The sequence below is a fragment of the Alosa alosa genome, chromosome 3 (genome assembly GCF_017589495.1).
Source record: "Alosa alosa isolate M-15738 ecotype Scorff River chromosome 3, AALO_Geno_1.1, whole genome shotgun sequence".
NCBI classification, from domain to species: Eukaryota; Metazoa; Chordata; class Actinopteri; order Clupeiformes; family Clupeidae; genus Alosa; species Alosa alosa.
The window spans coordinates 20,367,359-20,394,291 of record NC_063191.1 but is presented as its reverse complement, the minus strand read 5'-3'; the positions used below and the strand labels follow the sequence as shown (position 1 = coordinate 20,394,291).

The 26,933-nt window shown below is 43.4% G+C and overlaps 1 protein-coding gene across 5 annotated transcripts; it reads right to left on the bottom strand.

The window, feature by feature from the left end:
* Positions 1 to 134: 134 nt before the first annotated feature.
* mid1 (midline 1) lies at positions 135 to 26,830 on the bottom strand. Of its 5 annotated transcripts, none has more exons than XM_048239813.1 (11): positions 26,752 to 26,830; positions 12,414 to 13,147; positions 10,732 to 10,785; positions 6,667 to 6,762; positions 5,695 to 5,802; positions 4,154 to 4,302; positions 3,896 to 4,023; positions 3,245 to 3,388; positions 2,217 to 2,378; positions 1,911 to 2,118; positions 135 to 1,260 (listed from the first exon to the last, which is right to left on the bottom strand). In XM_048239813.1, the coding sequence occupies exons 2-11, from the start codon at positions 13,089 to 13,091 to the stop codon at positions 912 to 914; spliced, it is 2,076 nt and encodes a 691-aa protein (XP_048095770.1). In that variant the 5' UTR covers positions 13,092 to 13,147; positions 26,752 to 26,830; the 3' UTR covers positions 135 to 911. The 5 variants fall into 5 exon arrangements, with proteins under 5 accessions (XP_048095770.1, XP_048095769.1, XP_048095767.1 ...); XM_048239812.1 differs by lacking the exon at positions 26,752 to 26,830 and adding an exon at positions 22,863 to 23,067; XM_048239810.1 differs by lacking the exon at positions 26,752 to 26,830 and adding an exon at positions 20,520 to 20,671.
* Between the last annotated feature and the right edge of the window lie 103 nt (positions 26,831 to 26,933).

Genomic DNA, 26,933 nt, shown 5'->3' with positions numbered 1-26,933 from the left:
GTTTAAGTCTTTACTCACAAATATAGTCTTCGTCTATGTATTTGTGTATTTATCACACACATACTCCGCCCTATAGAAGAAATATTAAGAACTGTTATCAGAAGTCCAAAAACAAAGTAGACTATAACTCATACTTGAAAGCAAAATTTTAATATAGTGCAATATTTTTGATTTTAAGAATTAGCTGCAATAAGTGACATGTGTGGAAAGCCTAATATGGTCATATTTTTCTGTCATCTCTTTTACTAACACAGTTTTAACATAATCTGTTATCAGGATTTTAAAATGTATGTGAACTGTTCCAATATAAAACTACCAAATGACAAACTGTGACTTTCAAGCTGAGTTTAAAAAAATCATCACCTGAGTCCAAAATGAATAAAGAGAGTTCATTTGACACTTAATTTTTTACATACAGAAGCTGCTGTTGCAATAATCATGACTTTAGTGATAGTTTTGTAGAGATGAAGACGTGTGCCACAACTGTAGAAGTAGCCCATAAACACAGGACCATGGATAAACAAACAGACAAAATCATGTGAATGTGAGAGACAAATAAAAGCATCTCATTAGTGATTTCACATTAGCTGACTTGAATAGAGCTATGCAAAATGCCTTCCTGTGGGGCTGAAATAAGCTAAGCATAAACACAGAAGATGTGCAAAGCAAAACAAAACAATTTCTAAGTGTAATTGCTTGTTTTTCCATTTAAATAAATAATATTCTCTACAGAAACTAATGAACCATAGGAGTATGATTTAGGAATGATTGAAATAAAGGCTTTGTTTATTTTCATCATCTACTTTGTACAGCTGGAGGGGCATCCGTCTTTTCTGTGGTGAGTGAAGCACACAGTCTTTTTGTGCAAGAGCATTCAGTGAGTTGGGTGCTGGAGACTTCTGGATCTTTTCTTAGTCCTGAGAATCTGTCGTCTCCAGGTGGTCGGGAATGGGCAGTCCCGTGAGGACAGTCAAACACTTGTTCCACACGTTGAAGACGGGACACACCGGCTGAATGAAGGTGATGTCGTAGGTGTAGAGGTGGTGGGAGCCCACGGCGTCGTAGAAGGACAAGTAGCCGGCATCGTAGTCCAGCAGCACGCCCAGACGGCGCAGGTGTGGGGACGGCTCGATGGGCATCTCTTTACTGTTGTGTCGCACTACCCAGGCGTTGTTGCAGCGGCACAGCACCCATGTGGCAGAGTTCTTGCCAATCCACTCGTGCTTAGGGGCAGACTTGTATGCAATGCCCACAGCAAACCTGGGGAAAGAATTTAATTTAAATATGATGAAATAACTCATGACAAATAAATATGACACATCATGGAAAACATTAATAGCTACATTAAGATTTATTCCATTCTATTCTATTCTATTTTGCAGGATTGCAACAAATTTCCCTCCTGTTAAATTCGTGGTCAAATGTGACCGATTGACAATTCTTTTCCCTCAAAAAAAAATGAATGGGTGAGAAAATTGTCAGTGTATAAAATTGAGCCCAGGCACAAACCAATTGATCAGATGTATGTGTGCTTCTGTACATTAAAACACACACACAAACACACCCTCACTCCCCCTCTTTGCTTCTATGCCAGCCCCCACTGGAACCACTCCCCAATGGAAGCTTCCCCTTTCTAAATTGCATGAGCTCAGGTCAATGAGGCCTGCAGGCCATAAATAGCAAATGAAAGTTCAAAACTGGAAATATCCAATAGGGTATAAGTTGGTACAAAGGTCCATCACAACATCAGATGATAATACATGTCTTACTATGGATTTATAATTAAGTTATAATGCAGTGGTCATTTTTGACCGGGAACACAAAACTAGTATACATAAAACATAAAACGAACACAACAGGAGGGCTAACTGGGTCACAAAAAATGCACCCTGACTAGATAATGCTCCTACCATGTGCTCCCTCCAATCAGAGCCTCCCAGTAGTGGCGGCCACTGTCAATGTAGACATTTCCTGTGACTCCGTAGCTTCCCTGGCTGCTGAACCGGTCTTGACTGTGGCTCTTTTTTGACGACGTCTCGTCTCTCTCCACTGTCAGGCTGTCATGGGACACCTTCAGCTTCTTGTGGGCAGACTTTGGGTCCAGTTTGAAGGGCTGGCCTGTGGAGGTGGACATCAATGTCAAACCTTCACTATGTCACTGTCTGCTGTGTCAGTCTGAGCTGCATGTGTTTTTAGTGCAGTGTGCAGAGACTCACTGTTGGTCTTGAGTTTGCCCGGCTCGCTGCTGCGGTTCCCTGCCTGGTTAATGGCCTTAACAATGAAGATGTACCTGGTACCGCTCTGCAGGCCATGCACTGTGTAGTGGTTCTGCTTTATATTGGGCACAATCATCCAGCTGTCTGCTGAATTACACAGACCTGCAAAACAGAGCAATCCAACAAAGATGTTTAAAAAAGACAGAGTACCTCTCTGTGTAGACTTTGTGTTTGAGAGATCAAGATTATCTCTCAATATTTTAAGATGAGAGATTATCAGAGTCTGATAAGCCCTAAGATTCTTATGAATCGTGACTATAAACACTATATCAACAAACCCATTGACGGACTTTTAGATGAATGGGTGAATGATGTTTTAGATGACTGGGTAAATTATGTTTCTGCTCCCTTTAAAAGCAAGTTTGTGCTGCATATTACATCAGAGGGTACTTCGGGCATTTGCGCTGAAATGTGCTTGACCACATGAAAGAACATTCCAGTGGTCATCGCTGTGACAAAGCTGTTATTTGCTCCCAGTGTTTGTGACCCATAAGTTGAAACAGTGCAATCAATCCAGTGTGGCTATGAAGCAGAAGAGGGCAGAAGCTCGATTAAGCATGTCGAGGAGAGGCCTTTTTAAGAGCCTGCATGCACCCAGTGATCTTTTCAGTCTGCAGGAAGAGCCGGGGGCTGAGGACTGCCCTTTCATTAGTCCAGGCATCATAACCCAGTCTGGGTCACAATATACGCCTCGGCCTCAGTCACATGTAAAGCAGATATTCATCATGCTCTACTCAGGACATTTCATTACTGTATTATAACTGGCCTGTATATCATTTTTTAGATATTAGATATTTTTTTTAGTTTAGTCATTTCTTGGGATAATTCTCTTTAACATACAAAATTAAAAGATGTTTTAAAATACTGTACAATCAATTTTATGATGTTTTATATGATGCAATTTAATGTTAACAACAAGTATATAAGCAGTGCAACATGAACCCAGGTATGAATCATGGTTTACTTACTGACAACATTGGATTGTCCAGTAAAGATGGCATACTGCAGTTCATAGGAAACAACACTGAACTCATCGTCAGATGTCCAGTGGACAGTGATTGTGTCATGAGATGCCGTGCATAATTCCTCTCGGATTACAGGGGGATTGGGGGCTGGAACATGAAATAAAGAGAAACACTGATTTATTGTCATCTATAAAACAGACGGCATGTGCACGAAGCTGAAGTACACAGATGCTACCAGCTGAAAAAGGCTTGCATACTATTGCACATTAAAACTAGGTTTCCAAAAAAACACTCCAGGCTCTCTGTGTTGAGATAAATATGACTGTGACTGCACACGCTGTGTGATGCAGTTAGTTGGCTGTCCCTTGAGTGAAGCAAGCTCCCACAACATAAAATGTAATACCCTGCAGACACAGCCTTATAGCAGCTGAAAACTACAAATCTGTTTTGAAACATTACTCTAAAACTTAAAAAACTGGAATGTAATCAGAGTAATTTCATTATGTGTTAGTTAGAGTCATCGGGGATAAAACACAGAAGCATCTTAATGCACCACGTGTGTGAGTTTTCATTGACTGAGGTGTAAATGTGCATATCTAGTCCCTAAACAAAGACAAATACCACATATTGTTATTTCATGGACAGTAAACTGACCTGTGAGATAATCCAAATTTTCCAGCATTTTCTTCTCCCGGGTGAAGTCTAATGTAAATGTGTCAAATGTGTCTTTCAAATTTATTTCTGGTATCAGGATTTGAGATGATGCTGTAGCCATAGAGACTCTGAAATATATAAAGAGTGATATTTAAAGGTTACCCCAAATATTATGGTTATGAAAGATACAGTAGTGTAGCCCACAATCGAGTCATTAGTGATCAAGCAGGTAGAAAGGCTCCTCCTGGGTGCTCTTACCTCTCTGAGATGTTTTTGGCAGTCTGCAGGAAGCGAGCATGGTCTGTCTCCTTCAGGGTGTGATCAGCCTGAGTGATGAGAGAGGAGGATCTCTCTATGCACTGCTTGCAATTCGCTATCTGCTGTGCAAGTTTCCTCAGACGAACAACCTGAAACGAGGGGAAAACACAAGTTCAATTAAATTCATTTCAATTCAGTTGTACCTATTTATAGGCCAATAATGGTCTCAAGGTGCTTTACAGAGCCCAAAACCTGAGCCCTCTAGTGAAGCACTTAGATGATGGGAGCACGGAAGAACTCCCTTTTAACAGACAGAAATCCGGAGCAGAACCAAGCTCATAAGAGTGGTCTATCTGCCTGAAGCTGGTCTACCTCAGTAAACTTAATACAGTTCATTCTTCCTTCAGGTTATTACAATAATATGTGACCTGTATATTAGGCTAATCAAACATACAAGCTTTTTGATATTCCTACTGTGTGGTTGGTGATGGTAAATGCAGAGTTACAGCGATGCCAGTCATGCCACCAAGGCCAAAAAGCACACAACATTTATTCAGCTGTTTTGATGACGCCTGGATGGACAGGACATGCTTGAGCTGGTCCAACAGGGAAGAGAGGCTCATGAAATTCTTTCCCTCCGACTCCACGTTTTTAATTCTCATTTCCATTCCAGCGCTCCCCATGGTAACCGCGCTCTTGTTCCATCAGGGCAAACGGCAGCCCTTTGACTCTGCCACGAGGTGAGGAAGGAAGCGGCGCTCCTCTGGGAGGGCTTCAGGAAACCACCCTGATCCCCCAGCAGCATGAGACGCCGCTCAGCATGCCAGCTGGGCCCCCCGGAGACCCGCTTAATGACTTTCTTGGGGGAGAGAGGAAACAAAACTACTTACAGTGCGCTGATAAAAACAGACGCACGTAGCCTACCACCACATCGCAAGGCACTAATAGGAGAACTGTGTTTTTGGAGTGCTGTGAGCATGCGGTGTGTCTCTGCTCAAACATGAGTACACTGCTTATGCGTGAACACGTGGCTTCAGTTCCAAGTAAACAAAATCAACATAGTCGACCAGCAAGTTCCGACTTTTCGTTTGGCCCATGGGATGAGAACACGCGAACTGACTGTAAAATCTCCTTCGTGTTGTGTCAACATCTCCTGCACTCTGCCACTGGAGGAGGCCAAGGTTGATTAGCCTGGGGAGCGAGCAAGGCGGGGGAAGCGAGTCGGAACATGCCCGTGCGCGGCCCTGCGGCAGCTTGGCCCATCTGCTCGCCCTGATAAGCGTCAAAACGAGACAAAAAGGCCACTTGAATAATCAGGGAAATCATGTGCACTGTTAGGCCATGCAGAGAAACCCACTGGAGCTTCTGGGTTGTATCAAAACATAACCGTCAGACATGCTGGACCATAGAATGTGTTGATGACTGAAACCAGACAGGTGCTGAAATGGCCCAGTAGAATGCATCCTGTACAATAAAAAGGCCATGACTTTGATGGCTTATTTGTGTGAGTAAAATGAGTGTAGTGTGGTAAGGGACAGTACCTTCCCTTCCTTAATTTTGGAGCCGATGATCTGTCTCCTTTGTTGTATGATATCAATCAGGACATCACATTCCTCAAGAAGCTTGTTCTCTTGTCGAGCCGCATTTACCTGGAATTGATTGAGAGAGATTGATCATTTTTAGGATTCAATCAAGCATGTTGTGACCTGAGGGCAGTGGTCATTTGAGGACACATTTTTGCATTTGAGACCATTATACATGAGAGACTTTTGTGTGAATGTCTATTGACATATCAGCATCTCCTTGGTGTGATTCTGACTTGTCACTGAACCCGCATTAAAAAAATCATGCAACTATGTTGTTTCACTGGAACGAGGCACACATCTCTCCAACTGACAGAGCAGCACACAGGCAGGTGAAACCCAACAGAGCATGCAGCCATCCCTCCACTTCACACCACTCCTGCACGCTCATTAAGAGAACCAGGCCATCACGAACCACTGCTTAGATCAGTTAATATGCTGTGAAGTCTGCTCATGCATGTGCAGTACATGTGAGCCTGGGACAGATGCAAATGTAACAAAGCTCTACAATAGACCCTTTCAAGTGAGTTCCATTATCAGCATCATAGTTGGCCCCACAAGACTTCCTTTTTAACATTCCATATGTTATCTTAATGCAGAGGAAGTAAATTGGGGCCCAAATAGAACGTTCAAGCATTGTTTTTGTTTTTATTGTTGAAAGGGTCCATAGTTCTTTAAATATCCTAATCTGCTTTACCACCGCCGCACACATTACAGTGTGTTTGCTGCATGCATTTATTTTAGCCTCAAATCAGAATGATAAACTACACATGCATAATATTGGAACAAAAGTGGAATCCTAATTTCAAATTTCAACAAAAAACACAATGGAAAAGTAGTCAACGTCACAATAAAGCAGCGGCAGATTAACTGAGAATGAACGTATAGGCTATATAGCATATGGTGAGCCCAGCCTGAGGACAGCATTACCTCTACATGTTGACAGGTCTGGATCAACTTGCCCATGAGACTCTCCAGCTCATTATTCCTCTTGATCAGGTTGCTAAGATTAGAATCCAGAGTTTGCTGAAAAAAATCAAACAGTAAAATATGCGTAAGAATTTGCATGTAATTTTAAATACTCCTAAACGCCAACATGCAACAAATGTTTTCAAATAAATCCTAAAAAATAAAAGCCCTACGCTCATATCTGATCACCCAGCATGGAGCAGTCCTGCAGACTGAATGAGCCTGTCAGATTGGTTTTATGATCAGTCTGTAACACCAGGACAACCCCCCACTGCCAAAGTCCCCATCATCCCGTCTGAGAGCTCCAGCCCAGGCAGGCGAAGACTAGAGCATCTGCCACTGATTTAGGAAACTGGAGCATGTAAACACCCACCAATACATCCATTAAACATGGACAACACTGCACTCTCTAACCAGAGGAGTTTGGATGTACAGAGGAACTCATGTATGTTCATACGCAATGTTTCTTGAGTATGTTGGTTGATGTTTGCTAATAATGAGACATTAGAGTCTCTGCAGATTACTTGCACGAGCCTCATGGGTAAGTGCTGACCACTGAGACATATGGAGGGGGAGAGAGGATGTGTTGAGGGTTGGAGTATGTTACTAGTTCATACGTGTAATCCTGGATGAGCTTAATATTGTGATTATGAGAAAAAGTTTTATAGGACTCTTACAGGAACAGGCTATAAACATACACGGTACTGCTATTGTTTAAATGACAACATTCCAGTGATGCTACACACTGTGGTAGCCTTCTAACATATTGTGGCATTTCTAATAGAGAAATCTACATTTTTATCATTAATGATCTTTTTTTGGAATTTGGATTGAATTTTTTTGCGGTCTCACTGAACTGTTGAACAATTCAAAGTGGCACACAGGATATGCTATGCACTCCCAATGTGCAGTAAAACATATTATGCTGCTATTAATGTCCGAGAAAAATGAACATGCAAAACTTCACTGTTCACTGCCTCTACATTTTGAAGTATACAGTACATGAATATTCCATTTGTGAATTCCAATGGTATACACAGCATCTTAAAATATACATACAGTGTATTATAACATGTCAACACTGGAACAACTTTTGATTCATATGACTGCACTCAGCAGAGCATGCTCTAATGTCTGCTGCAGAGCTCAAGTGTGATTGACGGAATGAGCAGGGGAGAGTAGCCACAGTCCACACACAGTGGATTAAGTCACAGGGTTTTAAGAAACAGGGCAAAAAGCCCTTTCAGGTCAGGACTTCTCATCCTGCAATTTCATAAGGGCCCTGAATCACGACTCACGGCGCTCAGAAATAGTGCTGAAGTTTTTATCATAGCCGCCCTCTCAGCCAATCATTTATTCATGCCAAAGCAAAGGTGATGAAAGCCAGATAGTATGGAAGCAGCGGGAGGAGAACCTCTCTTACTGGATGTGTGAGAGGAGAGGAGAGGAGAAGAGTAGAGAAGAGAAGAGTCCACCTTCACACTGAGACCTTCTGATTCAGTGCAACTTTTTAGGCCTTGCTTTAGAAAGGACTATTTTAATAATAAGTGTTATTATTTAATTTACCAGGGAGACAATAGATTGAGATTTCTACAACATACAAAGTGTTGAATTAATTTGGACATTTTTTGACATTTACATTGAATTTTGATATTACTCTGAGAATGTAATAGATATGGATGCAAGTCAGATTATGTTATGGGGTGGTAAAGAGAGCTCACATGTACTGCATATTGGCAGTTTGATAGCCATGGTCAATTACGTCGTATACATGTTCAGAATTAGGTGCATTAACAAAATGGATTGAGTGTTTTAGTTTTTTTTTAAATGAAATGAAATATTCCCATCATCAGAAACACTTTACGTGGTAGTAATGCTATTGTGTGTTTTGTCATGACAGAAAACAAAAACAAGCAAAGAAAGGTACACAAACAAGAACAAAAGAAAACCTAAAGAAAATGTCAGAAATCAGCACTACGCAAAGCAGAATAGTGTCTACTGTAAAGAAATCAGCACTACACAAAGCAGTATAGTGCCTACTGCAAAGAAATCAGCACTACACAAAGCAGTATAGTGTCTGCAAAGAAATCAGCACTACGCAAAGCAGTATAGTGTCTGTAAAGAAATCAGCACTACGCAAAGCAGTATAGTGTCTACTGCAAAGAAATCAGCACTACGCAAAGCAGTATGGTGTCTACTGCAAAGAAAGTGTCATTTTAACTTTGGTAGAGATGTTATAAACAACATACATTGATAGAATAATACACATTGATTAAATAGAAACTAATCCAGAACTCTGTCTTCAACATAGTCATCAAACACTATTATTTCACTGATGCGCCATGTATCAGGAGAGAGATGAGGCAAAAGGTTTTGGATGGTGCAGGAATGCGTCAATGTGCTTGGAATGGACAGGACATGATGTTTGTAGGGAAACTATCAGGTCTTCTGTCAGGAAGGAAAAGAGGCTCAGCACAGCAAAGGTGTGGAACCACAAGGATTTTCCACCTAGAGGAAGCTGCCATTCTTTCCCTCCCATCATTTTTAATCACTTTCCATTTTTTGGTCATTTGCAGCCCTACGGCCCTCTGGGGGAGCACACAGATAGAGAGCTGTGACTGCACAGAAGGATAATAAAGAAGAGAAAACTCAGGAGCAGGTAGGTGGATACCTCCAGTGACTAATGGCATGCTCTGCCAGTGCATGGCAGTCTGTTACACAAAATCACATCTAATAATATACATTCATTTAATAGAATTCCTCATCATTCCTTAAATGCTTGTTTAGTGAAATAAAAAGGCCCAAATTCCCCTTTCATCACATTATGCGATGCAAGTGCGACCTTTGAATACGTCAGGCTTTGGCTGTGATAAGCTGAAAGGGATGTTAGAAAATCGGCCTGTGTTAAAACGCTGCAAGTACACAAGCTCTTGCTGCATGGCTAACTACGTCTGGGATGCAACCAAATAGGGTTATGACGCTGTCTCTTGGCAGGACAGCGCAGCATTGGACTCCTCTGTGAGTGGTTCAGAGCAGCGGATGTTGAAGATAAAATAATATAAATAAAATGTGACATGTAAAGTGCAGCTACTTTTGCCGTGCTTGCTGCATTAATATTGCAAAATAATTTGTATCCTCATGTCAGAAATATTTTTGGCCCTTCTAAAATTCTAAAAACAGCAACATTTTGCATTATTAATACATTTTAAAGCTATTTGTTTATTTCCTGAATTGAAAAAGTTCCCAAGAAACAAGAACGGATTAACTCCATCTGTTTTCATTTTGAATATTCATGTGATTACTGTACTTGTGACATCAATCCTAAAAAAAGTCTCACACTGTACTTGTAACATTTATAGATATTAAAGCTAAAGGTTTCTGCGGAAGCTGGTAGATTACATTCTTGCATGTCAGCATAGAGAGAAAATAAGAAATTGAGTTTAATTACATGAGTATAATTGCTGTGTCATACTGCACACCGTGTTCTCAAACGCTGCGCGTCGGGGTCCAGTTCGCCCTGTCGGGACTTATTTTCCCAATAATGACCGGCGTTCTATACATGATCCCTTACACATTTTAAACTAGTGTGATGGGAGGAAATTCTGAATGTAAAAAAAGGTGTGAAACCACATGACAAGAGAACAGACCAATCAAAGTATCTGTCTTTCACCCAATCATTGGGCTGAGCAAAATTTTCACAGACAAAACAGACACAGACCAGACAACTGTCACACTCTTTCTGTTTCCTTAAAAAACTGGCTGTTGGGAAAATAGATAGATCTAATACAGACGTAACACAGATATAAAATAATTATGTGATAGTTAAAGATTAATCTCTTAAGTGCAGTGTATCTTCGAAGTGGATTACAATTACATAAATACATTTATATTTGATGTTCATGACTTATGAATGACTATCCATTTCCGTAGTTCAGTGCAGGATAATGATGATATTCAAATGCCAGGTGTATCCCGTGGGGATCCCGTAAGATGGGGGAGGTAGGGGGTTTATGCCATAAAGATCACCTGGTCGGCTTCCTCCTGTTCTCTCTCCTCACTCGGAGAGCGGGCAGCCTCTCTCTGCACCATGACAGCATGATCAGACAAAGGAGAAACGGTTAAGTCTAATGTCCGTCTCACCTGACACAAAACAGCTTGTTTGTACTGCTGTGGCTTTAGGGGAGAAGGTGGGTTGTTGTGGATGACTAAGCACTTGCTCAGGATGCATTCATCAGGTGAGCAGACAGGCAGACACAGTGCACAGTAGTGCAGGTACCAACGTGGAGGAGTCACTGTTTCGTTGCAGGGGACCATGCATATGGTATAAAGTGGTGAGGGCAGAAAGGTCAATGAACCAGCAGGATGTGATGTCCTATATACAGTAGGTCCACATAGAGACTGTTATCCACACAAATACACAGCAGAATTTGTACGGGTGCCTCTGTGAAATCCATGGACCAAGTAAATGTAAGCATTTTGCCTACAACCCATTCTGAGAAAAAATAAAGTGCTACAGCCTAAATGACCTCAGATGCTCTCCACTTTATACTGACAATTAATTGACTGTAGGATAAGATGTATGTTTTTGACACATTTCAACCACATACACTACAGTAGAAAGGGTTCATGCAAGACCACTCGTGTGTTATGAGGAGTAATTGCCACAGGAGGGGAAATTGAACATCACAGCTGTTCAAATCTACTTAAGCATAGACCATTAAACAGATATTTAGGAGTCTTTAACGAAGCCCACAGTCTGTTGGCAAAATATTGACCTACCGAGTCCAGCATTTTGGCTCGCACAGTTTCTCTTTTAGAGCTGAGGGGACTGTAGGGGACTGTCCGGTCATGCTTTATAGCTGGGCTGACTGACAGCATTTCTAAGCCGTTACGAAGCATGCAATAAAGGCTCTACTTAACCCAAGATTTGTGTTGGTGATGTATTTTATTAGTATTAATTGTGTAGCAGAGATTGTGGAGAAACCCTTCACCAAACGCTCCGAGTCTGAGTGCTCTGCATAGTTAAAATGGGTTCAGACTGGAGCTTTGGTGAAAAGACACATTTACTGAGGATCTGAGTCAGGTCAGTTTGTATGGGCTGCTGCAATAACATTTAGCCTTATCTCCTAGATATACTGTAGGTCAAAATATAATATAATAATCAATGGGGGTAAATGTTAATGTCACATAAAGAAACATATCCAGAATATCAAATTACTTTTTTCTAAAAGACGTGCCTCCGTGTTTTGCCAACGGAGGAAGAGAAATGCTATAAAAGATGTATATCAATAAATGATTCATTCCACAATGTATTTTGAATCACACGACTAACTTGTTGACGGAAATATTACTCTGTTCAGGGCAATACATACGCATATGTCATTTTATAGAGCAGAAATTGTGTTCTTTGACAACTTGAATTGACACACTACATGAATAGTGTTGTAGTGACATACAAGATCTGACTTCAAATCATGCAGCGTGATCCATTTACTATGACTTATTATTTCCATATTGCACAGATGGAATCAAAATATAGTTTTAAATATTGTTTCCATATTTTTCTTTGTTGTGCACATATATACTGTATCATAGTAAGTAATCTACTTTTCACTTTTTAGAAATGTGTAAGGATCGGCTCCCCCAGCTCTCCTACACTCTTGATGCTGCTCCCATGCATCCAGCCCCGCCTGGCCAGAGACTCTTACCTTGAGCTTGTCGTAGCGCTCGTTGAGCGCGGCCACTTGGTGGTCACGGTGGCGTCCCACCAGCTTGCAGAGCGAGCAGATGAGCTGCTCGTCGGTGACACAGTACATGTTGACCTTCTCGTCCTCATGCTCCAGGCACATGAGGCCGCGCAGGTGCTGGTCAGGCAGCGGCTCAATGAGCCGGTGGCCAGTGAAGGGCTTCTTGTTGGGGTGCGTGGCCTTGAGGCACTCGTCACAGTAGGACACCTCGCAGGTGACGCACGTCTTGACCGCGTCCTGCGGCGGGTCCTGCTCGCAGAACTGGCACTGCACGCGCTCGCCGGGCGAGGTCATGGCGGGGCCGTCGGTGGCGGAGGAAGAGGCGGCGCGCTCGCGGCGCGTCTCGCTCGGGGAGTTGGGCCCGCTCAGCGACGCCTTCTGGAAACGATCGATAATGTTCTGTAGGGTGACGTTCCGTTTGAGTCCCTCTAGGCCTCGCGGGCTGAGGGTGATGACATAACGACAGGTTGGACACTGGAAAGCACTGATGGATTCCACGGACTCGTTGGTCATGCAGTGGGACACCAGGATGCGATGGGCACAGTGGAAGCACAGGCTGTGGGCGCACGGCAGCAGCAGCGGATCCTCAAAGAGCTCCAGACAGATTGGGCAGGTCAGCTCCGACTCCAGTGTTTCCATCTTCAGGCGAAACAAAGCGGTGTCGTCAGCGAAATCCAGGGAAGCTGATCAGCTATCTGTGGGGATGACACACAGTTCAATTAGAGGGGATGAGGGGGGTAGAGAGACAGAGGAAAACAAAGAGAGAGAGAGAGAGAGAGAGACAGAGAGAATGAGAAAGAACAAGAAACACTGTGAGAGAGGTTGAAGCTGTAGGGGGTTGTCAACTTTCACAAGACACAATTTAATGAGCACACACAGTGTTGTACTGTATATGTGCACAAACAGAGGCTGGCGCAGATACACAAATTAAATAATACACCATGGCCACAGCGTTAATTACCGACGTTATGTATACAGTTTCAAGATCACTCTGAATATTATTAAATGACCTCAACTTTAAGAACAGTAAAGCCGAATTCAGCCTTTGAGATGCAGATTATCATGAATAGATTTGGTTCCAAATGAGAACATGCAAATACATCAACTTTGGAATGTCTTTTCATTTCATGGTGGCTGATATAATTAAGTCTGGGCTTATGCTCAATTTTCCTTCAACCAAAACAACCATGGGAGGGAACACAGCACTGTAAACAAACTCCAAGACCTCTCTGGTTTGTCTTTCTTTTGATTATGCAATGTGCGGACAGGGGCAAATAGCTTGTTCAAAACAATGCCCATACACAGGATTGTGTAGCATGAGTGTGCAGGCCTCCAGTGCCGTGGGGTGGCCTGGCCAGACAGCTCGGTCAAGCAGAAGGCTGGGCCACGCCGGCTCTCTGCTGGGTTTCCACGCAGCGCTGGACACTAAGCCTTTGTTACTGGCGAGTCAGACACCACAGCTGCGACGAGTCTGTGCCTGCCTTATTTCACTGGGTGAACTCTACCTTCACTCATTAAGTGTGAAAGAAGTTAAAGCTCATTATCAGGCCAGAGAGGCACAGACGGGCTTTGAAGTGGCAAAGATACAGCAATTATGCCAAGCAGTGGGCCAGGGATTGTTACTGAAATCCATTCAAAGCCGGGCAGCTCTCTGTTTGCCATTGGAATACAAGAGACAATTGTTTCAGGCAGTCCCAGGAGTCCGACACAGACATTGCATTGGTCTGCTGGCATTTGGGACACTTTTTGTTGTAAGTCTGATAGTCATTTTTTAAAAATGTGTCTTGATAATGACTGACCGCTAATCAATTCCTTTCTGATTCAAAGTGTAACGTGTACTAAGTCATGAATGGCTTACAAATGATAAATAAATGAAAATGTATCGTCATAATGGAAATGTTTTTACATTTGATAATGCAAAAGAGTTAAAATATTCATTACTTTGAGATGCAACTATTACTTTCACATTTTACATTACGTTACAGTTTACATCATAGCCAGTTAAAGCATCAGTATTTGGGATGAGCCTGAATATTATCTGTATAAAATATGTCTGTGCAAAGTTTCTGGATGTGTATTACACATAATCTACATGACACTTACAAAGTGTCATTTGGAACTTGAAAACATCCTTCAGATCAATATCAGGTCAGAAACTGAATACATATCTCCAATGAATGATTTATCTAAAATAGCCTGGACAAAAAAAAACCTCACACAAGACCGAAAGTTCATCTTTAACATATCTGACTGAAGAAAACATAAAACATGCGTTTGATATTAAACATGATATACTGTAAGTGTCTCCACGCATGTCAATGCAGTCGAGATGAGAGAAAACACAGAAGAGTGCATAATAGGAAACTGCCAGTGAGCAGTACCTTGCACACACACACACACACGTTACTTTACCCACCGATGGATTTCGCCCCGCTTTGCGCTGCTTAGACATTTTGATGGCTGAAGAACTTCTGACCCCAAAAATGAAAGCGCATTTAGAGGAAAAGCACCCCTCTTTCAGGACAGGGGATCCAGATGGCATGATTGTCCATAACCCACTAATCCAGCGGCAACACCAGCTCACACTGAGCAACAGAGTAGAGAGGGAGGGAAAGAGAGGGAGGGAGAGAGATAGAGAGAGAGAGAGGGAGAGAGAGAGTGAGAGAGATAGAGAGAGAGAGGCAGCAAGCACAACAGGAAAAGCTGCCCGACAATTCCAGGAAAGCCAGCTCCACCTAGGAGAAGTGACCGGTGCAGGGAGCAGAGTGACCGGTGCAGGGAGCAGAGTGGGATAAAAGGAGAGAAGAGCAGAGAGAGGACAGACACAGACACAGAGAGGGAGAGAGAGAGAGGGAGAGGGAGAGAGGGAGAGGGAGAGAGGGAGCGAGAGTAACAGAAGGCGTGCAAGTAATCCTGAGAGAGGGCTAGTGTGAGAGATAGATAGAAAATGGTAGACAAAGAAATGTCAGCGATGACAGAACTGTACAAGGAGACAGAAATGATGAGAGAAATAGAGAGAGTTCTCTTGGAAAAACTCGCCAACTGTTCCACTGGTTTTTGCTGTCAGGTCAGAGTCCCATCTTCCTTGTGTCCTGAACCTTACTCTCTCTCTCTTTCTCTGTCTCTCTCTCTCTCTCTCTCTACACTTAAAGTTAAAGTGAAAGTCTCTCCTGTCCCACCATGCCGGCATGGGGGGCCGGACTTCACACAGCTTTGCCAGCGCAGATTAAGAAGGAGAAGAAGAGATGACACGCAGCAGGGTTTGCAGCATGAGACAGGAGTCTGTCTGTCAGGCAGCAGTAGCAGCAGTAGCAGCAGTAGCGGCAGTAGCTCAGGGCTCAGTGCAGTGCAGCGGCATCTCTCTCTCTCCCCCAGCCGCACACAGGGCAACGGCTTGACCTGGAAGCGGCAGATTACATCACGATCTGCCACATCCATACCACAAACAACCACCACCACCACCACCTCTCACAGTCTCAACAGGATTTACGTCAGAGTAAGTGCTAAAAACTTAATTAAAATTTCACAGATCTGTGTGTTTGTATTTTTAATTCTCCCTCCATCTGATTATCTAACTTGAGACTCATTTGAATTGTCACCAAAATGGTCATCAAGTGATTTTTTTAGAGGGATTAAGCCTAAAATGGTGGGTGAAAAGCCTAAAAAAGCCTACAGAAGGGACATTTTCCTGCCCTTCCACCACCTCATCACAACATCCACATGTGTCAGATGAAGTCATGTTGCCAGTGTGGACACACCACCCGCCCCTCCCCGCTGGAACATTCTCCTAAAAGTAGATCATTTCACACCCATCATCCCAGCTGAGACCAGCTTATTACATCTGAGGTCACATGTAATGAATGACTTCACGCGTTCCCCATCCGCTGCTGCGTTCTAACCTTGGGCAGGCCGGTCCATCTGGCCCCCATGTGCTGCCTCCTCAACCCCACCAGCGCAGCTTTTACATGTGGACACTGATTGCTACCATAGCTCTCGGCACCCCTCCTTGCCTGAGTGGTGGGAATAGCCCCCTTCTGACACACACACACACACACACACACATACACATCCATGCTGAGGGCATCAGAGACATGCCTTTGCGAATACTACACTAGTGGCGAGGGAACCCGCCTGAATGGCATGCGAGCGAGTGAGTGAGTGAGAGTGAGTGGCATTCCTGGCCTGGCTCCTCAACAGGCTCCCTGTTGGGCTGGAATGCGGGTGTCAATGGAAGTCATGGAGGGCTGAATGGAGCTCCATCAGGGCCACTCACGGCTCTATGGCTCCTAATGGAGCTGGATGGCCCCCTGCTCATCTCCCCTCTATCTAGGCTCGCCTACTCACATGCGCTCGACTGGAGCACTGCATGCCTTTATATCGCTATGTGAACGCAGCATTGGATGGCCCACCAAGAGTTTATTGGCAAAGAATTGTTATGATACTGCAAAAAATATATTTAAATATCTATCAGGATAAATATATTGTGTGCTTCTTGGCTGAGGACACGTAAATAAAGTCCGCGTGGCTGCGCTCAGCCATCAGCCTATTTCGCCTGCTCCCCATACAGTGCCAAAAACAAACAGTAACCTTAATTTAAATGGACGTTGCACAGGATGTCAATGCCAAATAATGTTGGCACCACTTATTGACTGGACACATGGCCATAGCCTTTCATGCCTCTCAAATGAAGCTTGCAGCTAGGCACAGAGTGGGGAAAATGAATGAACGATCGCTTGTGACTGTAGATCTGCATAGTGATTTACAATAGGCTACAGTTCTTTGTATCATGTCATTTAAAGGCATGAAATGAGGTACCGTGCAAAACATGCTGAAATACCATGTGTGGTTTGTGCTGAGCAGATTTTGGATGCCACTCTGACATTGGATATGCACGACCATCAATGAAACAATAGTTTCATACAGACAAGACTTTCAGGTTTCCTGAGTTCAGGAGAATGTGCCAATTTGTGTCACATGCCCTTCAGCACAGTCAGTAAGCCAAGGACGCCTGGCCTGGACGCTTGACTAAGACACTCAATCTCACTGGCCAATCCAGAGCAGTATCCTGCTCTCCTATGCTCTCCCTGTCTCTTTCACTCGCTGAGCAGATCCATGCTGGTTATCTGTAATCCACTCTCAGCAGCATATCTGTGTCCAATCAGCACTCTTTCATGCTCTTCACTAAACAACAGAGGCGGATGGAGCGGGCCTATTTTCCCCCTAATGTGATTGACGACTCGGGCGCGATGATTAGACAGGGTCTAATCTCCTAAATCTTCACCCTGGACGTATCACAGTGATTATCAGCATGATTATCCTCATTTTGGCCTACATTCACCGGCTGCACTTCGTCTGTGGCACTCGGAGCATGTGGTTAGTAAGAGCTCCGGCCCGTGTTGAACAAACAAGCTTAAACAACAGGATAGAGGCAAAGCACTGCACACCATTAAAGTCATTTTGCAGTCATGCTAAATGCATGAGGCAGATTTGACCTTCAGTTTCACTTCCTAGCATATCTAAGTGATCTGAATGCCTTCATTAAGATATCCATCTCTTCCCGACATGCAGATAAGCTCCTGACTGCCTAATGTGGTGATCCAGAGTGCAAATTAGCATAAAATGAATTTAACTGAGGGAACACATGAACTACAGTATTTACACTGAGTTAAAATGCTATGTGCTGTCAAATGAAGCCCACTATGGCAAAGCTGCTTTTTCTCAAGATGCTGTTTTCTTGGCCTACGTTTTGGGGTCTCTTGGCAGGAAAGCTGCCTGTTACCTGGAGGCCATGGAATGCTCAGTGCAAAGGCCAAAGATTCCTTGGCAGGGCCTAGTGTGCACAATCCTAAACAGGACACTTAGGCACATTCTTGTGCATCCTTAGGTCAGCAGACTGCCGCCTGTTCTTATTAAAGAGAACAATCATAATATGCTAACAATTAAAGATCATTATAGAAATATATTTCCCCCTAAATCAGTTATATGCCTTGAAATTAGTAGATATTGTGACAACATTGTGTCAAATTATTAAGGAAACTGGAACTAAAAAAAAAAGGTTATTTGACTGTGTAACTAAGCAGAACAACGAGCATTTACACACAGAATTTTGTATCTATGTGGCACATTTTCTCTGCGAGATCAGACAGTGGAAATGGGACCCGGCGTGAAGCATTCTGCCAGGGGCAGGCACACTCTCTGGGTCATCCTGGTCAGTAATCCGAACTCGCCCACTTCCTCCTGTGGTTTGGCAGGTGGTGTCTGCAGGAAAACACCGTTTTCTTTCCATAGCTGTGAACTTAAGCAAAAAATTCCTTCCAAAAGAGCCTGTCCTTCCTTCACTACCCTCCCATCAGAGGACTGCAGACCAAAGAGTCCCAGGGTCAGGTTGAAGAAAGGTCCATAGGAGGGGGAAAAGCTAAGTCCAGCCTTTGGTCAACAGTCTCTTTCTTAACCACAGTCCTGAACCTGCCACTTTTCATGGAATGTAATTATGGCCAAACGAATGGTTAAATACAGGTGCTCTCATGGAACACAAACACAACACTATTCCATGCAGAGTTATCTCTGTTGTGATATACTCCAAATGTGGAAAGATATAGAAAAATCACAAATAAGTAGCAAACATTAGAAGACAGCAGAGGAAAATTGTTGATATGTCCATGAAGCCAATTCATGTCTCAACATTGCCACCTTGCGGTGAATCTGTAAATTACAATAGGAACCAATAATGAAATGTCAGAATGTACTCACCTAAAATCCTTTCCATATTCCCTTTATAGAATTTAAAGAAACAGGTTAGCTGGTCTATTGTCTGTTTGAAAGGTCCATCTCATGACCTTTCAACTGAAAGCCAGTGAAAGTCAGGGAGGGCAAGCAGAGCTTTGGCCTCTCACTCAGCCCCAGTCTCTCTTCAGCTGCCACAGAGAAAGCTAAAGTCTACCAGAATAACAACTTCAGGCGTTATAAACGCAACCACACCTTCATTCCACATACAACTCAGCCTTCACATGTAGAGTCATGACCGGTTTCTGTTTATGTAAAACAACAGCCCAGAGCCACCCCAGCAGTTTGGTTTCCACGGTGACCCCCATTATATCGTTTGGCCCTGAGGTGAGGAAAGGCATGCTGACCAGTGTGGGTCAGGGTCTCCACGCTCTGAAGTCCAGTTAATAGATGATCAATTATCTGCATTTATCACACTTCCCTTTTGAGCCAAAGAAAATAAAGAGGCTTATCTTTTAAGATACAAATACACCCACTAATTAAATTGCCTGAGGGCATAAAAGCCACTTTCATGGTTATTAAACTATTCATTGAAATACGCTGGGGAAGAATCAGATATGCAGCATTTTTTACCGTCTTATCTCAGCTCAATATCTAACTCCACGGACTTGAGAAAGACAGCCGACTGAAGAGCTTACTGGATCCTATTTCACATGTTTCACCATTGGTTCTGCGTACACACACAGTTCTAATGTGAGCACACAGCAGTCCTGTGGGAGCGCACACACACATCTAACTTCTCAGCAGTTTGGAATGCCAAGCTCACAAGTCATACAATGCAAGAACACACTCTCTTCACACATCATAAAGTGAGATGAATGTGTAGAAAGCAAACAATTATAGAGCACACAGTTCATCAGTGTGGCTATATGCCACAGAACAGTCATTTGGAAACTTTCCATGTGGCATTTATATATTTTCATTTCAGTAAGATTATTATAACTTCTAAAGTCAAATTCAATTATGTAGATGAATGCAACCTACACATGTCATTTACTTCACTAAAGTCGGGATAAAAATGTCCAGCAAAATATTTTACCATTTGTAAAACCTGACAACCAATTACAGTACTTATGTCCTACTTTCTTTGCAGGTTACAAGATTAAAATGGAGCAAACACACTCACATACACTCACACACACACACACACACACACACACACACACACACACACACACACACACACACACACACACACACACACACACTTGGCAGTGCCACTGACTGAAGGACAATAAGTCTTTGTAACAGGTATGCATGTAAGACCAGTGATGTTCTCCTTACCTGCCACATGGTTAAATTCCCATTATCCATTAACAGAACAGAAGAAGAATAATCAAGCTGGAATTCACTCTTGAGGCAGAGTCCTGATACGAACATCCACAGAGGAAGTCTGTGAGAAAAGTGAATGCTTGTGCTCTGACTTTATTTGTTTATCACTATGTGTATTGCTCCTTGTGGCAGTTTCTGAACCTCAAGCTTTACAGCTCAGCCAATGGCAGAAGGCAGGAGGGGCACTGTCCAACCACCCGCTCTCTTTCTGTCTAATAGAATCTGTCACCCACGGCTGTGGGTGGGATTCAGCTCTCCTAGCCAATCAAACATCAGGGGTGGGATCTCTAGAAGTATTGGTATGTCTGACAGGAGTTGACAGAATTCAGGCTTTGCAGTTATGTGGAACTGATATAAAAGAAACTACAGGGAACTGCAGTGAAAAATATGTTGAAAAAGAACAAAGTTCAACAAATAAAATAAGAAAAAAAAAGTAACAATGCTGAATGAGAGAACAAGCAAAAATAAGTCTGTACTTACACACAATGACACAAAAGCAGGAGAAAGACATTTCAGACTAGCATCAATCAGTCTCTGACATTCTGACATTCTGGGTTCCTCTATACTTCTTGTCTGTGTAACTGTCAAATAAGCAGAGTCGCTGCCCTTGGTTGGTTTCTCTCTCTCTCTCTCTCTCTCTCTCTCTCTCTCTCTCTCTCTCTCTCTCTCTCTCTCTCTCTTCAGTGATCAATCACTGAAGCTCCAGAGAGTTCAACCCTCTTCAGGAGGCGGAATCCATAACCCAAATGACGTTATCTGCTCTGTTCATCAGTTGTGTCTTCTCTCTGCCTTCACCAGATGCTTGTCTCGTGAGGCTGGCAGTGCACCTCGATGGCGAAAGCACTGTTCTCTCTCAGTAGTGTCAGAAGTGAGTGAGATTTTTCCACATGTTCAGTTGGCATTAACAGCGGTATTTTTAGTGGAGATGTGTGTCTCATACTCTGTTTATGCAAACAGTATTTTGAGGGCTGTGAATTCTTCAGCCTTCACTTTGAGCAGTATTGTCTGTGTCAACCACATGGAGAAAAACATAACATTACTTTTGCGCTAAGCAAACTCTTGCAGAAACACAGTGGAATTTGTTTGTGGTGGAGGCCGTGGAGAGTAGGGAGAGCAGTCCTGGCTACCTGGCATCAGCTCTCTCTGTTGCTTATTTCCATGCTGTGGTTGTGGGGAAGAATGCAGCCCTTTCCACCAGCGGCCACAAGACGGTTTTAGCAGGAACAATTCAGTGCCATCGCTTTTCATTCACTGGACTCAAAATTACAGGCTTGGCGCTCACTAAAACTAACTGACTATCCATACAGGCCGCTCAGCTCACTACCAACGGTCATTACTTAGCTATTAATATTATGTTGTTAAGTTGTAAAAGCTCTAAATAGGTTTCTCAACTACTCTAATCTAAGAGTTATCACATTTTTCCCGGGTGCGGCCAGCGAGCACCAGCCCAAGATTAATACGCTAATACCATTTCATTCCACAACAAAGTCCACTTCACAACAAACAAAGCCACAGCATGAGCCTGACAGACTGATCCAGACCCTCAATCCCCATTTCAATAACGTGAATTATATGCCCAAACTTGGACCTGTAATGGGGATTATGCGGTCTTAACTCTGGTAAACCACTTCACTGTTTAATTGCCATCTCATCACTAAACACTAAAGAAGCTTCTGGGATTAGAAAAGTGTGACTGGCTTCCGTATTACCTTTTAACAAACCCTCTAGTGTCTTACTGTGGGTGGAATACATGGATGGAAGTCGAGATGAATAAATGTCATTTACTGAAAAAACAAATATATGAAAGATATGATTTTACAACTACTGTACATATGATATATGATTTTTGATCAGTGTCAGCATAGACCGGAGAAATCATTATCTGCTTCTTCATCCAATGCATGTCATCACTTTACCAGTATTGTCACCAAAAACAGAGACCTGATTCAGTCAAGTGAATATAGTTAAGAGCAACATGCAAATGAGAACACAGATACACTGACATTTTTTCAGATTTGGGGAAAACCATTCTGAATCCTTGGTAGAATTGTCATGCAAATGATCTTGAAAATGTTAGAGGCAATAGCTCAGGAAAAACAGTCCCCATATCTAGTGTGAAGCATATAGCACAAGCCTGAGATGAAATACAGTATCTGCCAATGAGCAACGCCTCCCGCGTATCCCAACAGCCCACAAATATTCCTCAGTCTCCTGCCTGGAAACAGACCACAATGCACCCGAGCGAAATACATTAGAGCTAATGACAGAGAAGCATGGCATGGAGGATTGCCTTACCAGTCTGACATCCACCGTGTGAGTGACAGCTGAACACACAATGCTGGGGACTTAAAGGAAACTGCTGAGAGCACCAGTTTCCTCTCAGGAGCACTCTCTCTCTCTTTCTCCCTCACTCTTTCTCTCACTCTCTTCCACTGTTCCTTTTTCTTCTTTCTCTCCCACTCTCTCCCCCTCTCTGCAAGTCTCTCTCTATCGGTCAGACTCCAAGACTAGACTCCTGCCTCCTTCTTCTGCCCCTATCTCTGATATTCTCCTCACAGTTTCACAGACACACACCACTCTAATCCATTCTGGAGAGGAAGCTGAGGAGGAGGTGGTGGTGGCGGTGGTGGTGTATTTTGTGTGTGTGTGTGTGTGTGGGGGGTGTTGTTTGTCGTCCAAATGACTCCAGCAGCTCCAGCGACTTCTCAGGCTCTCCTCTCTGTCTTGTTTTGTTGGGCCGGATCATTAGCCGGTCCCCGGGGGGAACAGGCTGAGGTAAATAATCCCCCCCCTCCAGCGGGGAGCTGTCACTCAGCCCTGCCGGACAGGACGGCCTTGGGACTGGCTGCCAAGGAGGCACCTCTGATTGTTAATTAGGGGACGGCGGCACAGGGGACGGCAGAGAGTTTTGTCACCGCGGGATGCAGATTGAGCTGACCAGTGCCGCGCGCACATAATGGGGTTTCATGGCAGCCCTTCATTTGCATGGCAGTCATGCCAGACATGGGCAGACTCGCACACACAATGGCAGTATTAGTGCTTTAATAAGTCAATCAAGGTTTCTGAATGAAGTCTCCCTCTCTCCCTCTCTCTCTCTCTCTCTCTCTCTCTCTCTCCACTGTCAGGGTCAGCTTAAGTTCTGCGACTCATCAGAGTTTCATTTACCTGTCAATTCGATTGACTAAACTATGTTATGCAACAGTCCAAATAAGTGGAGCGATTGTGTCCTTTTTTGCAATGTCAGTCATTTCAGTGTTAAGTTAAGTTAAGTGTTTCATTTCCTTGTGTTAAGATTTGCACACGTGGCCTCTTCGTTCTACATTGGAGTAGCACAGAGCTCCATGCATGATGTGACATGCTCTACAGTCCTATTTAGTCATTAACATTTCACATTATGTATTTGGCTTCAGAACAGTTAGTCCTGTATAAGTGCATTCAAAGTGTGTTAGTCACATTCATAATGTTGTTTTTTTCCCTTTCTTCTTTGGCAGTAAGCAGTGGGAGAGATCTACACATATTTTACGTCTCCTGTTACCATGGCGGTGTGTAAGTGTTTCTCGCTGCATCTTGGCATTTGCGTCCAGCAGCACTCTAATCTTTTCAGAGCCAGGCTTCCAGCCTAGCAGATGAAAGGCTGCTTGTTTCCTACCCAGGCACAGAGCTGGCTCCATTCTGCAGCTCCCCCACACTCTCTTGTGTTTGGGAGAGGGCCCAATGGAAAGGCGCGGGAGACGGGGGACACTGAAAAGGAAGTTGTTTACTCGGACGCATTTTTTCACGAGGCAGTCGGACTGGTGAAGGGCCTGTCTGTTTGTAGTGACCTACACAAAGCCCTTAAGTTGACAGGTTGACATGGAGAGGCACACAGGTTGTCATGGGGGCACTTCTCAGAGATACTTATCCAACCCGGGGAGAGGGACTTGAGGCTGTCAACTCAGCTTAAGTGATGTCAGCCAGTGTCCTCTGGCTAAGTATGAATTATGTGTACAACAATGTGTACAAATTAGGTTCAGTACCTGTTTATATTCATGTGTCATTTTTGTAAGTGTATCATTGCCCATGTGACTAAGCACATCACTTGCCAGTACTGCATGTGACCAATACTCATATGTACTCAGAAACACTCACTGATGTTTTGCAATACATGCTCTGCACTGCTGTGACTTTTCTGACCAAAACGTGTGGTCACAGTGCACAGCAGTGATGTGAAGGGGGAGGATCCAGTACACAATATTACTGGCACTATCCGCATTCATTCTGATGGAGCTCCCTTGATGTGCATTAGCCATCGCAGTGAAATGGACCGGCACAGGGAGCTTCAGTGGAGCATCACCACACTGTTGACACAAGAGACCCAAGTGCTCCGTCTCCTAATTAGATGTGCCATTTCTAAGCACTGCTTATTTTTGGGATGATAGGTTTGACTGATAACAAGCAGTTACCATACTATCTGAAGGTCAACTCCAAAACCTTCATTTTGTCAGGGACTATGGCTGAGTGGAAACTTTGAATCTGGTGCATTTGACCTATTCCAAGAAGACATTTCTGGGTTGTGGTTAAGATGCTGTCTCCAATTCGCCCACATGAAATGCAGCTGGATTCTCAATTTTCAATGACTCACAAGGCCTTTTAGAAAACAGTGGGGGGGAAACAACTGTTTGGAGGATACAGAAGCCACCTTGGCCGGAGAGCTGTTTATGGGTTAGGAACACAAGCTTTGGATTTATCCATGTATGAAATATGTCCGAATGAATTGGATGGTGGAATACTGATGAATGGGCAGTGCTTCTAGTCCCACTGAGGATGACATCAGCATCTAGTAAAGGTGGCAATGATGATGATGCTTCACGTCCACTTTCCTCCAAAGACACTCAGAGCTCAACAGTGGCTCTCCACAGAGATAGTACTATGGCAGGTCAACAGCATCAACATAAGCCATGCACTTCTGAACACAAATCATACTTACAGTCATATAATACTCATCTCAATGACTTCATACAATGTCATGTATGATTATGTTTTATCTTCTGATTGTTTTTCAATAGTATTTATGCACACCACAGTATCTTTACTGGCTGCTTGATGCAGTGAAGAATGTGACTGTAATAGGTCCATCCTTATGTCCTTCCACACAAGCACACATGAGTCCAGTCAGTCTAGCTAAATGTATGTCATCCTATGGGCAAAGGGATGGAGTTGCAACCAAGCTGAAGAAATCTGACATCACTCTCTGCAAACTCAGCTGGAGCACCAGCCACAGAGACAAAGCTCTATAGTCCCTTTCATCAATTAAAACAAAAACAATGCTTGAACATTCTATTTGGGCCCCAATCTACTTCCTCTGCATTAAGATAACATATGGAATGTTAAAAAGGAAGTCTTGTGGGGCCAACTATGATGCTGAGAATGGAACTCTCTTGAAAGGGTCCATACATTATTGATATGGCATGGTCACCAAATGAACTGCGCTTGCCCTACATAAAGACAGAATGTAAACAGTGCATACTATCAAGTAATTGCGTAAATTATTATTCAAGCATTTTTAAGAAGGCCATGCATGGCCCGTGGCCATTCGTGAATGGGTACCTCTTGCCATGTGCCATAAACATCTTGCTGGATTACAACAGCATGAAAGCAATTAGAGATTTAAAATAGGATTAAAACAATTCACTTGATCATGTTGCTATGTGGTGCATGATATTGTACACTTTTGTATTGTACGTATGCGGTCATGTCCATACTTATTATACAGTAACTGTGTGCTCATTAGGCTGGCATCTAATCAATCTACACTGGAATCATGTCTGCACTGAATCAGCCATTGTCTAATAATGTTTTACACAAACACACTGGAAGTTAGTGTGTAAAGACCAAATTTAGAAGAGAAAAACACAGCAGGAAGGCAAAACACGCTCTGATCTCCCATGTCTGATGAGGTTACATTGGAAGTAGTGAGCTACATCAAGAGAATTAATGAGCAACATCTTGAGAAATAATCTTGTGATAACTCATCAAGATGTTTGTAAATGAAATAAACACATGCATAATTTTTCACAGCTAAACACCCCCAAATACAGCTCCATCTGTGTCCTTCCTGATGATGAATCTCATTACACTTCTAATGAACTAACTGGGTCATACATCATGCTGGCGGAGCGCAAAAGCATGGGGAAGAAGTACTCACTCTCTCTGCGCTCTGTTGTTGGCCCTCTGCAAATGGATGCAACTCTTGTACAGTATAGGAGGCAATGGGCGGTTGTCCCTTACACAAGCACATGTCCGAAACTCTGATTCCAAACAAAACCCAGCCACCTAGCCAGCGTGGTCCCTCCCCCTCCCCCTCCCCCGCCCCCGCCCCCCTGCCTC